The sequence below is a fragment of the Dendropsophus ebraccatus genome, chromosome 9, assembly GCF_027789765.1.
Source record: "Dendropsophus ebraccatus isolate aDenEbr1 chromosome 9, aDenEbr1.pat, whole genome shotgun sequence".
NCBI lineage: Eukaryota > Metazoa > Chordata > Amphibia > Anura > Hylidae > Dendropsophus > Dendropsophus ebraccatus.
The window spans coordinates 27,070,803-27,093,091 of record NC_091462.1 but is presented as its reverse complement, the minus strand read 5'-3'; the positions used below and the strand labels follow the sequence as shown (position 1 = coordinate 27,093,091).

Below are 22,289 nucleotides of genomic sequence, written 5' to 3'. Positions count from 1 at the left end.
AAGAATGTTTACACGGAACGATCTGCGAATTTTTTGCGAACGATCAACGATGATTTGAGAACATGTTCAAAAGTTCAAAATGAACGATTTTTTGCTGGTCGTTTGATCGTTCGCTGCATTTACACGTACGATTATCGTTCGAATTCGACCGCTATCGTGCAAAAACGAACGATCAATCTTCCCGTGTAAAAGGACCATTCGTTTCACCATGGGTAGCAACATGTGAAAATTTGTTTGAGTGGAATACCCCTTTATCCCGTTATCCCCAGCAGCCGTCGTATCACAGGAAACCTCTCATTGATGCCTTAATAAGAGAACTTGAGAAGGTCAGAGTCAAATGTTTTCCTGTGCTGCTTATCTTTATTATGTTCTCCTATAATCCTAATTGGTGCATAGTACAGCGAGCTATGAGACCGTAGATAGTGTAGATGGTGGTCGGCAGTGATTTACTCTTGTTGGCACCGTTAGTCCTCATAGTAAGGCTGGTATTACATGGAGCGATTATCGTTCGAAAAATCGTTAAATCGTTCGGATCTGAGCGATAATCGTTTCATTTAATAGCAGGCAACGATTAAACGACCAATGAGAAATCGTTGATCATTTAATAGGATCCGGACCTATTTTTATCGTTTGTTTGTTCGCACATCGTTCGGTGGAATAAGAATTCGCAGCTGAAATGTACGCAATACCGACGACTAAACGACCGCAAGAACGATCATAAATAATGATCATCGTTCCATGTAATTGGGCAAACAATTTGGGGTCGTTTGCCTTAGCGTTCGTTTTAAGATCGTTTATCGTTAGTCGTCGAAAAATTGCTTGGTGTAATAGTACCCTAAGGGACTGCAGTAGGCACTAGAAATTTCCAAAGAGAAGGAGATCTTACTAGGGAAAACTTCACTTTCTCCTACTGTAAATACTAGACGTCATCACTTAGATATTAAATAAGCTAAGAGGTAGAAACATAACATAAGTACATAATCCTTCCATGTGCAAGTTACAAGACCTATCTCATCACATGGCTTGTGTTAGTCAAAATGTAAACCCTCAGACTTAAAGGAGTACAGCTGAGAAAATAAATGGCTTTTAAATTAACTGGTGTCAGAAAGTTATATAGATTTGTAAATTATTTCTATTTATAATACTCCAGTCTTCCAGTACTTATTATCTGGTGTATGTCCTGCAGGAAGTGGTGTATTCTTTCCAGTCTGACACAGTGCTCTTTGCTGCCACCTCTGTCCATGTCAGGAACTGTCTAGAGCAGTAGCACATCCCCACAGAAAACCTCTCCTGCTCTGGACAGTTCCTGTCACGGACAGAGGTGGCGGCAGAGAGCAATGTGTCAGTCTGGAAAGAATACACCACTTCCTGCAGGACATACAGCAGCTGATAAGGAATCAGATATGTAAATAGAAAGTAATAAAGACTTGTACTTAACTTCTGACACCAGTAAATTTGAAGACTATTTATTTTCTCCGGTGTACCCCCTTTAAAGGTGTTGTCTACAATGAACAATACCTATTAATAAGCAGATTCCCCATATGGTAAACTAAATTTAGGAGGTCCTGTTCCTTAGACCCCAGGAATAAGCTGTACTGTGGAAATTCAGTGCCATAAAGTATTTACTTTCTCTGCAGGAGAAATAAGGCGTTACACATTTCCTATAAAAATTTGTGAGCTGTCCAGGACGGTATTGGATCCTCCATAGAGAGAAAGACTCTATCAGGTCTAGATAATAGATGAAGGTCCTTCACTGAAGCAGCCATATAATAATTCAGCATTTCATGGACCCCATATATGATATGTGTCAGCAAAACCTGTTGATTTAAGCAGGACCAGGTGGCAACCTAAAGAAGATAGGGCCTGCTTATTGATTTTTCCTTTGCCTGATCCTTCCTTTCTTTGGGATTCCTGCAGTGGCTTACCCCTTTCTCTTTAGTCACATGAAAGCTTGGCTTACCCAAGGCAGTATGGTGGAATTGGGAGAGATAGTGACTAATAGCTATTTGTATGTGTTAGCCGGAAAACAGGGGTTTATATAACCCTTTAAAACCCCAAGTGCCCAGGGGGTGTTCCCCAGCACAGCAATAGCCCAGTTAAGTCCAGCTCATATCTTCTTTATCTATTGACTGTAAATCCAACAGATTAGCCAGGTGTAAGCGGATATAGAGGGATAGCAAAGAGGACCTGAGCTGGACTTTCCTGGGCTCTTGCCATGCTGGGCAACACCCTCTGGGCACTCAAGCTTCATTTGCATATTTATAAAAATCTCATCTCGTTAATGGAGAAGACTATTAAAATAATAACGGTTTGTCCAGAATCATGACGACTGGCTCATTCTAGCCATCGGCTTATTTCCATCCCAGTTTGCTTGCTGACAGGTTGGACTTAATAACCAATTTCCTTTAACTTCTAAAGTAAAGAGTAGAGATGAGCGAAGCAGACGGAAATTCATTTTGCAATTTCCGACAATTTTAGGTCAAATTTTTTAATATTTGCGAATCGAACCTTAATGAATTTCAATAAAACAGCCAAACTATAGTAGCTACAATACTGGGACTATTACAGAAGGACAAAAAGTTGTTAACGCATGTTCTTGTAAAAGTGTAAAATATTGGAAAATCACAATTTTAACCCTTAGGCGACCCTGGACGTACTGCATGTGTTCAGAGCGGGGCCATGCAGCGGCCGCGCTCTGAACCTTCGCGGTCCCGGGTGCCGCTCGTAACCCGGGACCGCAGCTATTAGTGGGCACGGTCCGATCGCAGTGCCCGCTAATAAAGTAATCTGATGCAGCTGTCAAAGTTGACAGCTGCATCCGATTACTTGATGGAGCCGTTCCCTGGTGACTAGTGGGGTGGATCGCTCCTCTGGGACGTTGTCCTGGAGGAGCGATCCACACATCTTACTTCTTCCGGGGTCAGCACCTTAATGACTCTGATCCCGGCTCGGCACTCGATTGCCTCCGGCTGCAGCAGCCGGAAGGAATCAATGTGCCTATCTCATCGATCTATGCTGCATATCTATTCAGCATAGATCTCAATGAGAGATCAGTGCAGTAAATAAATAAACATGTTTGGTATCGCTGCGTGTGGAATCGCAAAAACTATTAATTCATCACATTCCTGATCTTGCATGGTGTATGGCGTAAGCGATCAAAAAGTCGCATATGCGCAATCAAGGTACCCATAGAAAGAACAGATCATGGCGCAAAAATTGACACCTCACACAGCCCCATAGACCAAAGGATAAAAGCGTTATAAGCCTGGGAATAGAGCGATTTTAAGGAACATATATTTGTTACATATTGTTGTAATCATAACAACTTGAGGAACATATATTACAAGTCAGTACGGTGTAAAAACGAACCCCCCCCCCCCCCAAATAAAAGAAATGCGGGGGGTTTTTTCAATTCCACCACACATTGAATTTTTTTCTGGTTTTGCAGTGTACTTTATGAAAAAATTCAGCCTGTCATTGGTAAGTACAATTAGTGATGCAAAAAATAAGGGCTCATGTAGGTTTCTAGGTGAAAAAATGCAAGTGCTATGGCCTTTTAAGCACAAGGAGGGAAAAACGAAAACACAAAAATTTAAATTGGCCTGGTCCTCTAAGGGTTAAAAAAAAATGTCAATCAGCCAGTCAATCATTCAATCTAATGAAACCCAACTTGTATAACACAGTAGGAGTGGAGTGTGAGCACTGGTTATGTAACCTGCACGCTCCATTCACTGATCCCAGTAAATTGGTATAACTCTATAGGAGTTTACAGTGCCCAGTGAATGAATAATATGGACTGTCTTCACTGATCCCAGTGAATACCTATAGGCTCCCAGTTACTTAGTAAACTGGACACTTGGTTGGTACAACAAACAATCCCCCACAATCAGCCCTCCTCTCCTCTCTGTCCCTATATCGCTCTGTTAGTCTCTCCCTGCTCTGCTCTAGCTGCCTGCTGCCATCCTGATCTCTCCTCCACAAACAACCGACTGGCCTCCTCCATTACCGAATCTCTTTATATAGAGGGTAAGGGGGAGGTGTTGACATCACAGAGAGGCCTCCAGCTGATTGGACGTGCGCTAGGGATTATGGTCAATCCCTTTCTCCTGTCCAGTGACGCTCCAGACAGCATGTGCGGCACACAATTTAAAAAAAAAGAATTGCGAATTTCCTTAACGAATTGAAGGGAATTTGTTTCACAGAACGAAGTTGACAGCCCGATTTGCAGCGAATTTTGAATTGCCTCGCTCATCTCTGTCATACAGAACCATGTACAGATTCATTACAGCTCTCTTTACTACAGAGGGACAACGGTATCATTAGAAAAGTGTATCTTTTAGATATTAGTCTTGAATTTTCATAGACTAAAACCCTATAGCACAGTTGTAAAATCTGCTGCCCTCCAGCTGTTGCAAAACTACAATTCCCATCATACCTGGACAGCTAAAGCTTTGGCTTTCCAGGCATAATGGGAATTGTACTTTTGCAACAGCTGGTGGGCTGCGTCTTTGATGCCCCTGCCTTACGGTGTCTAAGATTGGGGATGCTTTTTTTTATCTGTCTCTTTACCCCTTCCGCCGCTGCACAGTAAATTAACGTCGCTGCAGCCGTGCCATCCGTGTCCCAGCTATCAGTGATAGACGGGGACCCGCCGCATCTCTCAGCACCGGAGCCGACCGCAGCATCTATAGGGCTCCTGACAGAGAATTCTCCCTCTACAGAGGGAGGCTGGGGGAGGGAGGGAAGGCAGGGCGCTCTGCCCCCTCCCCTCTCTCCCCTGCCGCTGTCACAAGATTGTGACAGCGGCAGGAGACAGAGGAGAGGGGGCAGACATAGGGACATCAGCTTATGGGATCATTATGATCCCAAAAGCTGATGTCCGAAAATGACCTGGGCATTGATGTATCCATGATCCTAGGTCGTGAAAGGGTTAAACTCAACTCGCCTTGACTGATATACTGCAACCCAGAAATATACATTTTTCCACTTACTTTCTGCCATCCTATGCCTCCTATGAATTCAGCCTCTTCTCATTGTACAAAAAAATAATAATAGCATGTTCCCGTTATCCCGATCCTGGGCATTTTCTAAGTTTTTTTTTTTTTTAACAGATGTCTGAACATCTTCTTAATATCTGTCTCTGGAAAGCGTGAGTCACCATAATGAGAGGCAGGTCTGGGTTCAGGGTGCGGCATACAGGCCTATATTTACCAAGGCATAAAATTGGTCCCCTGTTTTTGATTATTTTTGTTTTTTGTTCTTATATATTTCCAGTGTCTTTAGCCTTTGCTATTACATACTAGGCTTATTTATTGGGTTGTTATTCAACTTATGAACCAGATGGGAAATTCTAAGCCTTACTACTTGGTTTTCTTTGAATGATGGGGCACGTGGTTATCATTTTATTAAGCATTGGGGTCTATGAAGGCCTTTTTATCCCGTAAGGGCACATTCAGACTACGAAATCCACGTGAAGAACATCCTGTGGATTTCGACACTCTCCCCTACTTGACTCTCTGCCCCCATCCCATAGACTCCATCCTAGGCTCAGGTAGACTCTGCTGTCCACCCAAAGAATTGACATGTCGATTCTTTGGGCGGATAGCGGAATCTGCCCAAGCCTAAAATGGAATCTATGGCACGGGCAGAGAGTCAAGTGGGGGCGAGTGGCAGAAGCCACGGTATGTTCTTCACTGGATTTCATAGTCGGAATGTGCCCTTAGTATAGAATAATTGTGGATAAAGGACGTTTGAAGGGAAATTACCATTATCAGTAAGACTTATTATATGGCATCTGTACGCTAGTGTGGATCGGGCTCGAATATTACACAGACAGTGCTTGGGGAACCTCCAAGAGAATTCTAATTGACAGGACATGTGAAAGTATAAATCTCATGTGTCCTTGTGTCTGTAACACGGCTCTGGTTTTATTGCCGGAAATTCACAGCTTGGAATGTTGTAGGAATTCAGACGGCTAATGCACTTATATTAAAGGAATTCATGGGAATCTGATCATCTCACTCTCCCGCTTCGTGTAAACTAAACATGATATGGATTTTCTGCCTCCTCCAGCATAGTGTTACATTCATTGGAAACTGATGGGAATAATTACAAGTATATATAAAAAACACCAACTACCAACCCCAGACTAGAATAGATATCAATGATGAAATCGGTATAACCTCTTTTTTTAAAAAACATCTTATTAAAACGACGAATTACAAAAATTCTAACAGCCTGGAACACACACACAAAATGTTTATTGTAGAATCTGATTATTTGATTAATAAAGGGTTATATGCTAGAAACGCGTCAAGATGAACCTTTGTAATCTGCCAACTAAATAAGATCTTTTTAATGTAAAAGATTTTGTTTATTTTGTCTTTAATATTAAATTGCTGGATCCCAGTCCCATTCACTTGCATGGTGCTGAGCTGCAACACCAAACAACATTGCCCAGACACTTTAAAAAAAAAAAAAATGAAAAAAGTTAAAGGCAAACCCCCCCCCCCCCCCCCCCAAGCCCTACAACCCATTTAAATTGGGGTTACTTGGTAAAATTTATTGATGACCTATCCTTAGGATATCAGATTGGTGAGGGCCAACAACCAGCACATCCCAGCTGATCAACTTTTTGCCAGAGCTGTGGCACAATCATACACAGTAAGCCAAAGCAGGAAACAAACAGCGCTGTACATTGTGTAGTGGTCATTCTGGGTTACTGCAGCTCAGCTCTCATTTAGTTCAAAGGTTTCTCAACTGCAGTAACCCAGCTTGTCCATTACACGAAGTATGGAACTGTCTGTTTCCTCCTTTGGTTAACTATCTATGCCAATGGCCAGTGGACTTTCAGCACCACAGCCAACTACTAATTGACTGTCGTGCTGATTTCCAGGCCTCACTAATCTGATATTATTGAGGATATGTCGTCAATAAATTTTAACTGGGAAACCTCTTTTATTCTGCCGTAGATTGTACTATTAGTGCCCATTACTTTTTAATTTCAGTTTTCGATCCAATAGTTTTGGTGCCATAGAGAGACATTATTGGTTGACTTAAAAAAATTGCAGGATTGTTGCACCGTGTTATATGTGAAGTCCTTCTATATTGAACAAAGTCCCTATACTAAGGGTCCTATTACACAGAGCGATTTTTAACAATTAACGACTAACGATAAACAATTGCAAACGAGATTGTTTATCGTTAACCTAAAATCGTTCACCATATTACACAGAACGATAGTCGTTAGTTATGGTGCGTTTACACAGAGATTTATCTGACAGATTTTGGAAGCCAAAACCAGGAATCCATTTAAAAAGAGGAGAAATCTCAGTCTTTCCTTTTTGACCCGTTCCCTGTTTATGGTCTGTTCCTGGCTTTGGCTTAAAAAATCTGTCAGATAAATCTGACTGTGTAAACGCACCATTACGATCGTTACTACGATCCTTACTGCGATCGTTACTATGATCGTTTATTACTTCTGATCCCAGCAAAACAATGAACAATGTGCAATTACACTGAACAATTAGTGAAAAAATGCGGAACTTGAGCGAACGAATGTGGAATTACAGAGAACGATTGACGATAATTTTAGGTTCAGATCTAAATCAATCATCAACGGCATACGAACGATTTTTCGATCGTTGCCTGCAGTTACACAGAATGATTGTTTAATTTTGAACAATATATTGATTTTTGGCACAATAATCGTCCCGTGTAATAGGGCCCTAAGTCTCTATACCAGGGGTACTCAACAACTTTTAGTGAAGGTCCAGTTACCGGGGTCTATTGTCAGGTGAAGGTCTGAGCTGAACGTCAGTAGGGAAAATGTTTTGTTACTTTTCACAAAGGGTGTTGAACTATTTACATACAGAATTGCTGCTTATTAGTGGGAAAACTGGCATTTTCTCTCTCTCACCAGCCCTTAAAGATTAGGTACACAGGGGGTGACTGCATTAGTAGTATATAGCTCCCCCTGTAGTATATAGCCCCCTTGTGTCCTCTCCCCCTCTAGTATATAGCCCCCCTGTGCGCTCTCCCCCAGTCGTATATAGCACCTGTGCGCTCTCCCCCTGTCGTATATAGCTCCCCTGTGCTCTCTCCCCCAGTATATAGCCCCTCTGTGTGCTCTTGCCCTGTATATAGCCCCCCTGTGCGCTCTCCCCCTGTATATAGCCCCCCTGTGCGCTCTCCCCCTGTATATAGCTTCCCTGTGCGCTCTCCCCCTGTATATAGCTTCCCTGTGCGCTCTCCCCCTGTATATAGCTTCCCTGTGCGCTCTCCCCCTGTATATAGCTTCCCTGTGCGCTCTCCCCCTGTATATAGCTTCCCTGTGCGCTCTCCCCCTGTATTTAGCCCACCTGTGCGCTCTCCCCCTGTATATAGTCCCCCTGTGCGCTCTCCCCCTGTATATAGCTTCCCTGTGCGCTCTCCCCCTGTATATAGCTTCCCTGTGCGCTCTCCCCCTGTATATAGCTTCCCTGTGCGCTCTCCCCCTGTATATAGCTTCCCTGTGCGCTCTCCCCCTGTATATAGCTTCCCTGTGCGCTCTCCCCCTGTATATAGTCCCCCTGTGCGCTCTCCCCCTGTATATAGCTTCCCTGTGCGCTCTCCCCCTGTATATAGCCCCCCTGTGCGCTCTCCCCCTGTATATAGTCCCCCTGTGCGCTCTCCCCCTGTATATAGCTTCCCTGTGCGCTCTCCCCCTGTATATAGCTTCCCTGTGCGCTCTCCCCCTGTATATAGCTTCCCTGTGCGCTCTCCCCCTGTATATAGCTTCCCTGTGTGCTCTCCCCCTGTATATAGACTCCCTGTGCGCTCCCCCCCCATATAGCATGAAAAAAAAAACACGTCCTTTTCTCTTCCTCCTGTGGCCCCACTGCAGCGGTCACTAGAGGCCGCTCTCCCCGCCGGCGCAGGAACGTCACTCGGCGCCGACACCAGAGGGGGAGTGCGGCCTCTTGTGACCGCTGCGGCCATTGAGAGGTGACTGACAGGGAGGGAGCCAATGGCTTCCTCTCTGTCAGCGCTGCCGCTCGGTATCTATGAGCGCTCATTACGAGCGCTCATAGATACTTACTGTGCCGGGAGCAGCGCCGCAGCCGGGGTCCGGACAGCTGGCCGCCGCGGTCCGGGTTCGGACTGCGGTCTGCCAGTTGAGGACCCCTGCTCTATACTATATTGGTGAAAGCTTTGCCTATTCCCATATATTGCTATAATGTTAGCATTTAGCTTCTGGTAGCAGTTGTCATGTGTCACACTCTTCCGTGATCTCATTGCATCTTAGGAAAATATATGGCCGCACAGAACAGAGGGACATTCATCTGTTTTTAATGGGCATGTGAGTTTCAGAACAACTAAGAAGCATATGGTATTATTAACAAATCTCCAACTTTATAACTTTCTTAACAAGTTGGATTGTATCCAAAGGCTCTGACAGCTTATACAACACAAGTTGTGTACCCCTAAAGATGCCGTGGATAAACAGAATATTCTACTTCAAATTAATTACTTTCACATTCTCAGCTTCTTATTTTTTGTTGAAGAGGATTTTTTTATTATTACTTTAATGTAAAATACATCCAGACACTGAGATGGCCTCAGTCTTGATTTATTTAAAGGGAATCTGTCACTAGGTTTATTTCACCTTAAATGAGGGCAGCATAAACTAGTGGTAGAAATTTTGAACAGATCGATGTATTACTTACATAATTCTTTTCAGCTGTTCTCCTAATATGCAGGAGAATAGGATTCTTGCCACACCCCTCCCCCCGCCCTCCAGCTGCTGATAAACTGATTGGCAGTTATCTATCCATGCCGTGTATAGGCAGACAATCAGCAGCTGGTGGGCGGAGTTTTTTGCTTCTCATGAATATCCAGGACTACTGAACTCATGCTCATAATGATGAGGCCTACTTATTGTCCATGATATTCAGGAGGATATCTCTGAATCAGCTGCACAGAACAATGTAAGGGATACATCATCCTGTTCAACTTCTCTGCCACTAGTTTATGCTACTTTTAGATAGGACACCATAAAAAGTGGCACTGCTTTTTATGGTATTGCAATTCCACCTTATTAATGGTACAATATCAGACACAACCCATGAACAAGTTTAGCATTGCCTGTGGAGGGAAGCAGGCGGGCTTTTGTAATCCTAACAGTGACTTTAGGTCTCCTAGAATTTCTCATTATTGCCCTTTTACACAGGCTGATTATCTTTAATGAGCATTCCTAGGAGCGCTCATTCACCCGTGGTCTTGGGTGTCAGCCCGCCTACGTGGTCTTGGGTGTCAGCTCGCCTACATGGTCTTGGGTGTCAGCTCGCCTACATGGTCTTGGGTGTCTACCCGCCTACGGAGTTTTGGTTGTCTGCCTGCCTAGGTGGTCCTGGGTGTCTGCCCGCCTAGGTGATCTTGAGTGTCTGCCCGCCTAGGTGGTCTTGTGTGTCTGCTTGTGTACGTGACCTTGGAGGGGTTGGTCATGACATATCTAATCACATGGTATACTAAAAGCATCAGAACTTAAATTTCATAAAGGGAATTGTGGGAGGCAGATATGATTTCGGAGAAATTAACCTTTGTGTTCAGTGAAATGATTAGTCTATTTGTCAATTTCTTCACTATAGCACTATTAATATCTTAGCAACACCATCTAGCTTGGGAACAGGTAAGGAACAAATGTAAATAAAAGTAGGATTTATTTTAACCCCTTGGCGACCCATGACTTATCTGATACATCATGATGCCGCGGGGGGGAGTTCAGAGAGGGGTCCCGCCGGGACCCCGTTTTGGATGACGCCGCTCCCGGCTGATATCCTGCAGCCGGGGAGCACCTCTATTAGCCGGCACGGTTCCCGTTGCCGCATCGGCTAATTAAGCCTCTAAATGCAGCTGTCAAACCTGACAACTTCATTTAGAAGCTTTGCGCCGCGCGTCCCTGGTGTCTTGTGAGTCGGATCGCGCGAGGGGCGACTTTAGGGGGAGGAGGAGGAGATCCGTCCTTCTGCCCGTGCCGGGCCTTAGCGTCGCAATGACGCATTTTTGGTCGCATCAAAAACAGAAAAATGTAATAAAAAGCGATCAAAAAGTCACATACTGTATGCGCAATCAAGGTACGTACATGGAAAGTACATGTCATGGCGCAAAAAATGACACCTCACACAGCCCCATAGACCAAAGGATAAAAGCGCTATAAGCCTGGGAATGGAGCAATGTTAAAGGGGTTATCCAGTGCTACAAAAACATGGCCACTTTCTTTCAGAGACAACACGACTCTTGTCTGCAGTTTAGGTGTGGTTTGCAATTAAGCTCCATTCACTTCAATGGAACTGAGCAGCAAAACCCCGCCCAAGCTGGAGACACGAGACCTGCTGTCTCTGGAAGAAAGTGTCCATGTTTTTGTAGCGCTGGATAACCCCTTTAAGGAACATATATTTGTTAACAATGGTTTGAATTTTTTTAAAAGCCATCACCTTAAATAAAAGTTATACATGTTACATATCGTTGTAATCGTAACAACTTGAGGAACATGCATAACAAGTCAGTTTTACCCCAGGGTTTACGGCGTAAACACGAAACTCCCTGAAATAAAAACAAATTCCTTTATTTTATTTTTTTTTCAATTTGACAGCGCAAATTATTTTCTTCCGGCCTTGCAGCATATTTTATGGGAAAATAAAGTCTTTCACTGCAAAGTACAATTGGTGTCGCAAAAAATAAGGGCTCATGTGGGTCTCTAGGGGAAAAATTGCAAGTGCTATGGACTTTTAAAGATGAAGTGGAAAAAGCAAAAGCACAAAAACAAAAATTGGCTTTGACCCTAAGGGGTTAATTAACATTTTGGAAGCCGATTACCAAGTTTTGTCGGGAACTCCAAAAGTCCAGGCAAATTTTTAAATATTTTTTTATTATAAAGGGTTTAAATATATCGCATACTGTTAGTCTTTATTCCCAGTTGGGCTCTAATTCCATAGTGTAGTAAATCTAAGATTTCAGTAAGAGAAAACTATAGTATTATGCTGCGTTTACACGAAACGATAATTGGCCCGATCGTACGATTAACGATGTCGGAGTAATGATTTTTTTTTTCATAACGGTCAGCGTTTAGACTGTACGGTATGGTTTGACTCAGGTGGCATTGTGTTCCATCAATGTAATGCCATCTAGTGTCTGCAATAAGATAAATTATGTTTCCATGCGGATTACCCTGCTGTGGAAGAGAAATAAATCAAAAATTCATAATATCTATCAAGTATCATACGGTAGAACACGCGTCATCCATAGTTTTAACTCATTGCTTTCTCTGTCTCCAGGAGAGGAAAATGAAGAAATAGACAGTCGACGGACATACACATTGGATGACTATTTTGGTGATCAGTTAAGGTATCGATCCTACGGACTGCAATGGATTTCAGGTAAATGGCTCCGATTTGTGATCATTTTATTTAACTATTACCATATATATTAAAGTGTCATTGTCACTTTAAATTTTTTAAGAAAAAAAGTACCAGCGTTTTAAGAAACTTTGAAATTTGGTTTATTAGCCGAAAAATGCATTTTTATCATGAAAAAGCAGTTTTCTTCATGGTTCTCTTATGGAGAGGGAAGGGAGAGGAGGCACCAAAACAGGACGAGGAGTTAATTTACAGCTACATCACTGGGCTAACTCCTCTGAAGTCAGCACTGACCTCTCTGACCTCTGAATACCGACTTTCACACAGGTCCCCTGTGTAATCCTTTGTTCTCTTCTCTCTGCTGGTGACTAATCTCCCTCCTCCCCTCTCCATAGGTTACACAGGGCTCGACTGATGTAAAAGAGTCAAGATTTCCTGATTATGAGCAGTGGATGAGAGAGAGGAGGGAGGGGGGGGGGACCTGGGGAAAGTGTTTTTGAATGCAGAGAATGGCATATTTGCCTAATAAACCCAATTACAAAGGTTCTTAAAATGGCCTGGACTATTCTGCAAAACAAAATATTATTATTATTATTATTATTATTATTATTACAGTGACACTTTAAGTATGTTTCACTGGATTGCCTAGTTTATATGAACAACCAAACTAAAACCCCACTAAAGAAGCCAACTTTTTTTTTTCCCCCACCAAATGTAAAACTTGATCACCAAAAGTAGATTTGGTGATTTGATATAAACCATTGGACCATGCAGTGTCCATATCACTGGCAGAGTACAGAGAACGGATCATGTTGCTTATACATCTATATAAATGCTCAGTTCCTTCAGTCACTTGAAGTATGATTGCTTTTCAGACAATGAATATCTCCATCGGACTCGGGACTATAATGTGATTGTACATAACGTGGACACTCAGGAGACAACCGTACTTCTGTCAAACACCACAATAGTATGTCCTGGCTGTAATCTGTCTCATGTGCACCAGTCTGGTCATACGTGTTCCTTATTGATTTTTATTTTATTTTTTAATGTATCCCCAGGATAGAAACAATGAATCACTCTACGAGCTGTCACCAGATAGGAATTATGCATTGCTGCAGTACAATTATGAAAAGGTAACAGAATCTTGCATTGCCTTGTATCTTTCTAGACTATTCTGCAATCTGATATTTGTTATATTGGGGCAGATTAAAGGGGTACTCTGGTGAAAAGTTTTTGTCTTTGAAATCAATTGGTTTCAGAAAGTTACATAGATTTGTAATTTACTTCTATTTAAAAATCACATATTCCAGTACTTATCAGCTGCTATATGTCCTGCAAGAAGTGGTGTATTTGTTTCAAGTCTGACACTGTGCTCTCTGCTGACATCTCTGTTCATTTTAGGAACTGTCCAGAGCAGTAGCAAATCCCCATAATAAAACCTTTCCTCCTCTGGACAGTTCCTGTCATGGACAGAGGTGGCAGCAGAGAGCACTGTGCCAGACTAGAAAGAATACACTACTTCCTGCAGGATATAAAACAGCTAATAAGTTCTGAAAGTCTTGAGATTTTTTAATAGAAGTAAATTACAAATCTATATAACTTTCTGACACCAGTTGATTTGAAAGAAAAAAACAATCACTGTGGTACCCCTTTAAAAGGATGCTTGCCCCCCCCCCCATATCAGATAACCCCTTTAAATCCATGCCCACTTGACTATTCAAAATTAAAGCTCAAATCAAATTGTAAAATCTGTGTTATTTATATAGAATACCTTCACCACAATATACTTACACACGCCCCGTGCTACAGTACATTGCTTTAATTGGGTTGTAATTTAATGTTACTTGTCATGTGCCGATATCTCGTTTCAGGTTTGGAGGCATTCATACACAGCTTCATACCGAATCATTGACGTTAATAAGAAGTAAGTAACTTTTAATTATTTTAGGGTTAAAGGGAGATGTAGAATTAACACTAGACATTATACATTTCTTCGAGGAAAAAAAATTGGGTAAATATATCAAGTTGTGGGTAGGCTTTGGTGTAAAATTGTCTCAAATCGCTCATTTGTTTAAAAATAATTGTAATTTTTAATTTTTTTTTTCCATGCCTTGTCTAAAAACTTTAAGAGCATTGTGCAAATTTTTTGACTTTTTTACACAATATTTCTAGTGCAATTATTGATAAATTTGTCTTTCCTCCAATAAAAATTTTCATTTTAAGGCTATGTTCGTGCGCTACATAAACAACGGCTGTTCCCCGTGAATGGTCATTATTAAACACTTCCTTTTGGCCAGAATTAATGATCATGTTTATTAATTCTGGCTGTAGGTAGCGTTAAACAACAGGCGTTCATGTGAAATGGCCGTTGTTTCTACAGCATGTGAACATAGCCTTAAAGAAAAAAAAAAGCTATAAATAATCTATTGAGAACCATCTTACTTGCAATCGATAGAACGTCTACAGGCTACAAAAACATAGGGGGAGATATATCAAACTGGTGTAAAGTAGAATTGTCTTAGTTTCCCGTAACAACCAATCAGATTCCAGCTGGAATCTGGTTGCTAGGGGCAACTAAGACAATACTACTTTACACCTATGTGATAATACTCCCCCATAGTTTATAAAAAAAATAAAAGAAGTGCAATAAACCACAGCAGAAAAACAGTTATCCATGGAATGAATGAAGATGAATGAAACAATTTGGCACAAATTGGATTAACTTCCAATTTCACAAAAATTTAGATTCTTTGGAATCCAATTTTTTTCCTGCTAACAAGCAATAGCTCTTAAGGTAAACTTCTGGGGCAGGAATGGAGCGTTATAACATTATGACCTTATGACTCTGCCTGCAAAAAACGAACAATTATTAGTACAACATAATAACAAATTATAGAAAACAAAGGAACTGCTCCAAGCTTGCTAGGTAATAGATAGTATAACTTTATTGTACATACAGAGGTTAATGATGAGAAATTGTCTATATCCTACATTTTTACAGTCATTTACGATAAAATTTACAGTCGTAATACATCGGAGCCTCCGTAATGAGTTGTCATAAAGACACAAAGAAGGGGCCATAAAGTGCTTATTGCCCGGACAACATCCAATCTTATCCATTAACTGCTTTATGATACTGGTATATTCCATTTTTAGTGGTTTCCATCGTACTGCTACTTTTATCACCCATTGTATGGTTTTATTTTATTTTTTCTTGTATTTTAGAGAGTACGTAACTGCAAATGAACTACCTCAAAGGATCCAGTATATTACGTGGGCTCCTCAGGGTAGTAAACTGGTAAGTCCATTCAGCTGCCTACACAAAAGATCACATTTTAGGTTGATGACCAACAAAACGAATGTGTTGTCATGTCGGTGCTTTATGGTTTGGATGGAAATGCTTAAACAAACCAGCTTGGACGAACCAGATTATACATCTGTTTTTATACAGTATGTTTTATTGTATTTTTCTATTCTAGATATATGTCTGGGAAAATGACATTTACATCCGAGAGTCTCCAGAAAAGCCGAGTGTTAGACTTACATCCAATGGTCAAGAAAATAAAATCTTAAATGGAATACCGGATTGGGTGTATGAAGGTGAAGATCTTTAATTTGACCATGATGTGACCTTCAGTATAAATTTTACTGTAACATTTATATATAGACTTCTTGTGGTGAGGTAGAAACAGGGAGCCTATCATTATAATGTCAGCACGAAATGTAGGTGAGAGGCAAAACCAACATGTAGCCGCAGATGTGAGGGCTGGAGACAAAATAAGTGAAAATCTTCATATTAAAATTGTAATTGTCTATCAATGAATACCATTTAAAGGGGTTCAAAAACATGACCACTATCTTCCAGAGACAGCACCATTCTTGTCCCCAGTTCAGGTGTGGTTTGCAATTATACTTTATTCACTTTGATGGAACTGAGTTACAAAACCTACACCCAAACTGGAGACCAGAGCGGTGCTGTATCTGGAAGAAGTGGCAATGTTTTTCTAACACTGGATAACCCCTTTATCTATAACTTCCCGATGGGCCTGATGGGAGTTGTAGTTGTATGACAGCTGGAGATCCACAGACAGAAGATCTAATGCTCTGTGCACATAAATGTATGCCTAGTGTGTGTAATTATGTAAGTATGTGTGTAATTATGTATGTATGTATTTTATTCAGGATGGCTTCAGACTGAATAGTTATGGAGCTTAATAAAATTTACAACAGACCAGTCGGGTATAGTGCCTCTTACCCTCAATCAGAAGATAAACTCTTATTTCAATCTGTCACTTCAGCGCTCAGCTTTATTCTTTATTTCTATAAAGTAGGAGATAAAGCCCACAAGCATTCCCCTGGACTGAAAATGGAGAGCAATGTTCAGACCCTTCTTTCCCAACATTTAGGTGAACACCCCATGGGATTCATCTTCATTCCAATTTGCATAAAACCTTTAGAGTTTATATCTCAGCGCTGGAGCAACAGATTGGAATAAGAGCTATACAGTATCTCCTGATTCAGGATAAGAAGCCATTTTGTACATTGCCTTTACTTTAGTCAGCAAAAAGCTACTGACTGGTCTGCTATAAAAAAGTACCTGACCCTTATAACCAAATAGCCACATATTAGAGAGTTGACTGAGCCTGCACATGGTCCTCTCCATTGTTTTATTATACGGGAAAGACCTGTGCATGGTTCTGATAAGACACCATAGTTTCCCTAGTTTACCCTAGTTTCAACACTTGGTTTGCATAGACCCATTGTGCCTTTTATTGTGCTGCCTATTGTAGTAGTTTAGTAAGATGCTAGAATAGTGGCCAAATTATAACATTATATGTTAAAATTGACCCATTTTGTATATAAAAAAAAAATAACACAATTTTTTCCCCAACTTTTTAGAGGAAATGTTTTCATCCAATAACGCTATATGGCTGTCACCCAGTGGTATATTCCTGACCTATGTTCAGTTTAATGACACAGAAGTTCCTATTATAGAATACACATTTTATGGAGACGAATCTGAACAGTATCCCCAGACAATTCACATTCCGTATCCAAAGGTATGTAATCTTTATAGTGATACCGTTATACTGTATGATGTACAGGAATAATTATTCTATTCTGTGGTTACATGGAACCTTGGGTAACATTGGCCAATGGACTTGCACAATAATTCAACAAGTGATGTGTTCCTGCTTTTAAAGGGAACCTGTCATCCCCGTGCCGGGGTGAAGGCCGCCCGACCCCCCAATAAAGCCCCATCTCGCCGAGTCCCGTTCCTGGAGCTGGTCCCGGGACGGAGATATCCTTGTCGGAAGGCCGAAGTGCTCGCTGCATAGATGCCCATAGAGAATGAATGGAGCTGTTTAGATATATAGTATGGCAGTAAGAAAGGCTATAGTGTACTCCTTCCTCTACTAGACAACATTTAGCAATATGTTTTACAGCAAGCCTCATGGACATAGAGAACAATAGACATAGTCCGTCCTCTTGATGAATGTAAAGCATTACTGAGTGTCATTCCACAGGGAGCTGCTATTGTCTTCTCTATGTACTGGTGTTGCCTATCACTGTAATGCTGTACAGATCACTTTACAACAGACTCCTCTTATCACAGAAAAAAAACAGGAAATCTCAGCTTAATTTACACCTAGTGGTTGGAAAGAAAACTGAGAGATTTCAGGATTATTTTATAATATAAATAATAAATGGAAAATCAGAAGAAAAAAAAAATCACCAAAAATATGTTTACCATAAAAACTTGATCAAACATGCCTTTCCTTTAAAGTGAATCTGTACCCACAATCTGACCCGCCCCCCCCCCCCCAAAAAAAAAAACCACTTGTACCTTCGAATAGCTGCTTTTAATCCAAGATCTGTCTTGGGGTCCGTTCGGCAGGTGATGCAGTTATCCTAAAAAAAAAAAAACAACTTTTAAACTTGCAGCCTGTGTCAAATTGCTGTGGCCTAGAGTACCCATGCCCTTGCATTGCGACACCCCGCCGACCCTCCTTCTTGCCCTCTTCATCATTAGGAATGCCCCTAGAACAATTTCTTCTATTCATCACCTCTGTGAACGCTGCGCATGAGCCCGATTGTTAAGGCACCTGTGCAGTGTTCAGACAGGTAAGGAATAGAAAAAATACTGCCCGGGGGCTTTCCTAGTGTTGAGGAGGGATGGAAAGGCAGTGTAAGCCTAGGGCATAAACTCTCTAGGCCACGCCAATTTGACACAGGGCTGCAAGTTTAAAAGTTGTTTTTTAGGACAATAACTGCATCACCTGCCGAATGGACAACAGGACAGATCTTGGATTAAAAGCAGCTATCTGAAGGTACAAGTGGTTTTGGGGGGGGGCAGATTGTGGGTACAGAGTCGCTTTAAACAATCATTTCTAAAGTGTTCACTAGCGCTTTCCCATAGGGCACATGTGTTTAAACTTACAGCCCGTTAGCTATTGCAAAACTGCAACTCCCATCATGCTTTGCCTGTCCAGGTATGATGGGGATTTTAGTTCTGCAACAGCTGGAGGGTGACACGTTTGAGACCTCTGCCATAGGCGTTATTAACCCCTTCAACATGCGACATATTTGTACTCCTCTGTATATACAGTAGGGTCAGACCAGTGTTACACCCGTCCTATAAAAACACATCTTTTCTTATAATCCAACTAAATTCCATCCACCCTGAGCCTCTACATCTACAATTATAAGTTGTCAGGAAAAGCGCACGGGTAGCCAGGAAACAACCATAGCACTTTTGATGCCAAGTCAGGCACAAATCCGCCACAGGAATGTTGGCACACGTCCCTCTTGCAGAGGTGATGAAATGTCAGGCATATGCTTAAAGCGTCTGTACAATGAATCTAGAAGCAAATTGGATTGTATATCACTACCCAGAATGCTTTGGTGTCCTTATAGTGTCCAATTCTGCAGCCTGTCACTTGGTTTAGAGTATTCAGAAATCATTGCGGTATGTAACATACTAGTGGCACCCACTAAATGGCCATTAGAATGCCAACCAAGAGACCCTCTCCTCTCTGCTGTCTGGAGTCAGCAGAATAGTGACGACTCCTATATGTCTCTCAGCAATAGTCTTATCATGGGGCTCCCATTGTTTGAGCCCCCTTTGTAATTACAGGACATATGTCGGGGGTAGACCTTATCTCTGTGGGAATAAAACTCCACACAACCTAAATGGTGCACAATAACATGCAGCCGAGACCCTACTCCTTATTGACATACAGTATATAAGAACTGTTATAAAACATTGGCTCCACATTATTATCATTGAACTTTTCTCATATTTTTGCATTTAAGGCAGGAACTAAAAACCCCACGGTGAGGGTGTTTACTGTGAATATAGCGTCTCTGGACAATCTATCACACATGGAAATATTTGCACCAGACGACATAGGATCTGGGTAGGAAATTATTATTATCCCTTATTATTTGCTGTATTATATTATGTGTAGACTGGGGGGGGGGGAGGAATTAATTCATTCAGGTTTCACCTCAGGCAGCAGAAAACCCAGAATCAGCCCGGCCACATGTAGGTTAGACCCCCCGCAAACTCATTCTTGTAAATAGGGCACAAGTAGATTTAAATCTGAAAACCCCTTTAACTAAAGGAAAGGTAAGGATGGACACACCTGTAGGTCTGCAGCACTTGTCGTAAAATGACAACATCTAATAAGCAGAACAGTAGCTGAAATGTATTAATGCTGTTACATAGATTGCATACACTTACTGTGATACCATCATGTAACCACTGTTTTGATTGATTAAGGCCTGGGTGTTCAGACACACCCCGATATCACCAACTTTTTGTTAGAAATGCGACTGAGTTTGTCTGTTGTTTGCACTGAATGTTGTCTGAATTGTGTCTTACTTTCCAGCCACACCTGCCTTGCCTGTCAGACTTCTGGCGGTGCAGGGGTTACTGCACTGCTAGGCATGTTCAGCTGAACTTGGCGCATGAATCAGGGCTGGTCCAATCAGCTGCTGGACCTAATCTCTGATCCTGGTCAAAAAGCAGTCAGTTGCTCACTTCCCTGCTGGCTATTAGTTGTTACTAGTCCCAGCTCCCCTGTCCTAATACCCTTGCTATTGCTCTGCCAGTTTTCTGACCTTTTGCCTGACCTCCGACTATCCGCTCTCTTTCTGATTTTGTACTGCGTTGTCCATTTGGTTTTACTTGGCTAGCTGACTATCCTCCATTTTGTTTGTTTTTCTGTCTACGTTCTGTGTGTTCACCTACTCAGCGTAGGGACCGACTCCGTGGTTGTCCCCGGCCATTTAGGGCCGTGCGTGGCAAGTAGACAGAGACATTGGTTGGGGCAAGTTCAGTGCTTACTGTCTTGTCCGTGTCTCCCCAGCCTAACAGAGTAGCCAGCAGGGAAGTGAGCAACTGACTGCTTTTTAATCAGGATAAGAGACTAGGTCCAGCAGCTGATTGGACCAGCCCTGATCCTAGCACCTAGATCAGCTGAACAGACCTAGCAGTGCAGTAACCCCTGCACTGCCAAAAGTCTGACAGGCAAGGTAGGTGTGGCTGGAAAGTAAGACACAATTCAGACAACATTCAGTGCAAACAACAGACAAACTCAGCTCCTCCTTGGCTGGCCGGCATGGACCAAGGAGCGCAAAGTCACATTCCTAAAACTTTTGCTTCCTATAACAACTTTGACATGTCTGAAGAGCCCATAGGTTCTCTCCTTTCTGGTTTAATGCTAGTCTGGTGTATCAAATACTTGCTAGACAAAAAAAATAAATCACAATGACTATTGGGAACAAAGGGGGAGGAATATTATGGAATGTTCTCAGGTTATATTGGGTCAAGACCTAAATACTTAGGGGACCTCTGTTTAGATTTCAAAATTTTGGTATGCATTTTTCTCTTCTCTATGTATAATAATGATGCATTTTTGCATATGTGTGATAGCTCCAAATCCCAGGCTGATCGCATTTTTGATGACCCAAACTGACAGCAGTCATCATAAACTTGGTCAGGCTGGGATGTTTGGCCATAATACAGTTGCAAAAATAAGGCTTGTGTGATCATACTTTATAATCCTTAATTCTGACCTGAGGGTAGAAATAATAATATAACACGTCAAAAAACAAATAAGGTAATTAATAGAGATGAGCGAACCTCGAACATGCTCGAGTCCATCTGAACCCTAACTTTCGGCATTTGATTAGCGGTGGCTTCTGAAGTTGGATAAAGCCCTAAGGCTATGTGAAAAACATGGATATAGTCATTGGCTGTATCCATGTTTTCCAAACAACCTTAGGGCTTTATCCAAGTTCAGCAGCCCCCGCTAATCAAATGCCAATCGTTCGGGTTTGGATGGACTCGAACTCGAACCCGGTTCGCTCATCTCTAGTAATTAACCCCTTAAAAACGCATGACTGGTATACCCGTGAGCCCTCTCTGCAGCCCGCGGTCCCTGGTTGCTATGTGCAGCCAGGGACCACAGGTATTAGCCGCTGCGGCCAGCTAATTAACTATTCAAATGCAGCTGTCAAAGCTGACAGCTGCATTTAAATAGTGGTGGTGGCCCCTCTCCCTGGTGTCTAGTGGGGGATGTGATCGCGGAGGGGAGATCCGTTGTAATGAGCCCGCTGGGGCTCAGCGTCGGAATGACGCTGATCCCGGCTCTGCAATCCATGTGTATGGTCTGCAGCAGACCATTATAATAGAGCACCGATCTGATGGATCATTGCTCTATTATATACACAGCATTGATCTCAATGGTAGATCAGTGCTGTGTATATAGAAGTCCCCCAGCGGGATCAGTGCTGTGTATATAGAAGTCCCCCAGGGAGATCAGTATGTGTATATAGAAGTCCCCCAGGGGGCTTCTAATTACTGTATGTAAAAAAAAATTA

General features: G+C 42.0%; 1 protein-coding gene across 2 annotated transcripts in view; it reads left to right on the top strand.

Moving 5' to 3' along the window:
- LOC138800787 (dipeptidyl peptidase 4-like) overlaps positions 1–22,289 on the top strand; it is a 53,666-nt gene that overhangs the window by 11,358 nt on the left and 20,019 nt on the right. For both annotated transcript variants that reach the window (XM_069982817.1, XM_069982816.1), the window contains exons 3-10: positions 12,315–12,416; positions 13,271–13,365; positions 13,457–13,531; positions 14,270–14,322; positions 15,624–15,696; positions 15,878–15,998; positions 17,298–17,458; positions 19,716–19,819. In XM_069982817.1, the coding sequence (XP_069838918.1) occupies positions 12,315–12,416; positions 13,271–13,365; positions 13,457–13,531; positions 14,270–14,322; positions 15,624–15,696; positions 15,878–15,998; positions 17,298–17,458; positions 19,716–19,819 (784 nt within the window). The remainder of the gene's footprint in view (positions 1–12,314; positions 12,417–13,270; positions 13,366–13,456; positions 13,532–14,269; positions 14,323–15,623; positions 15,697–15,877; positions 15,999–17,297; positions 17,459–19,715; positions 19,820–22,289) is intronic.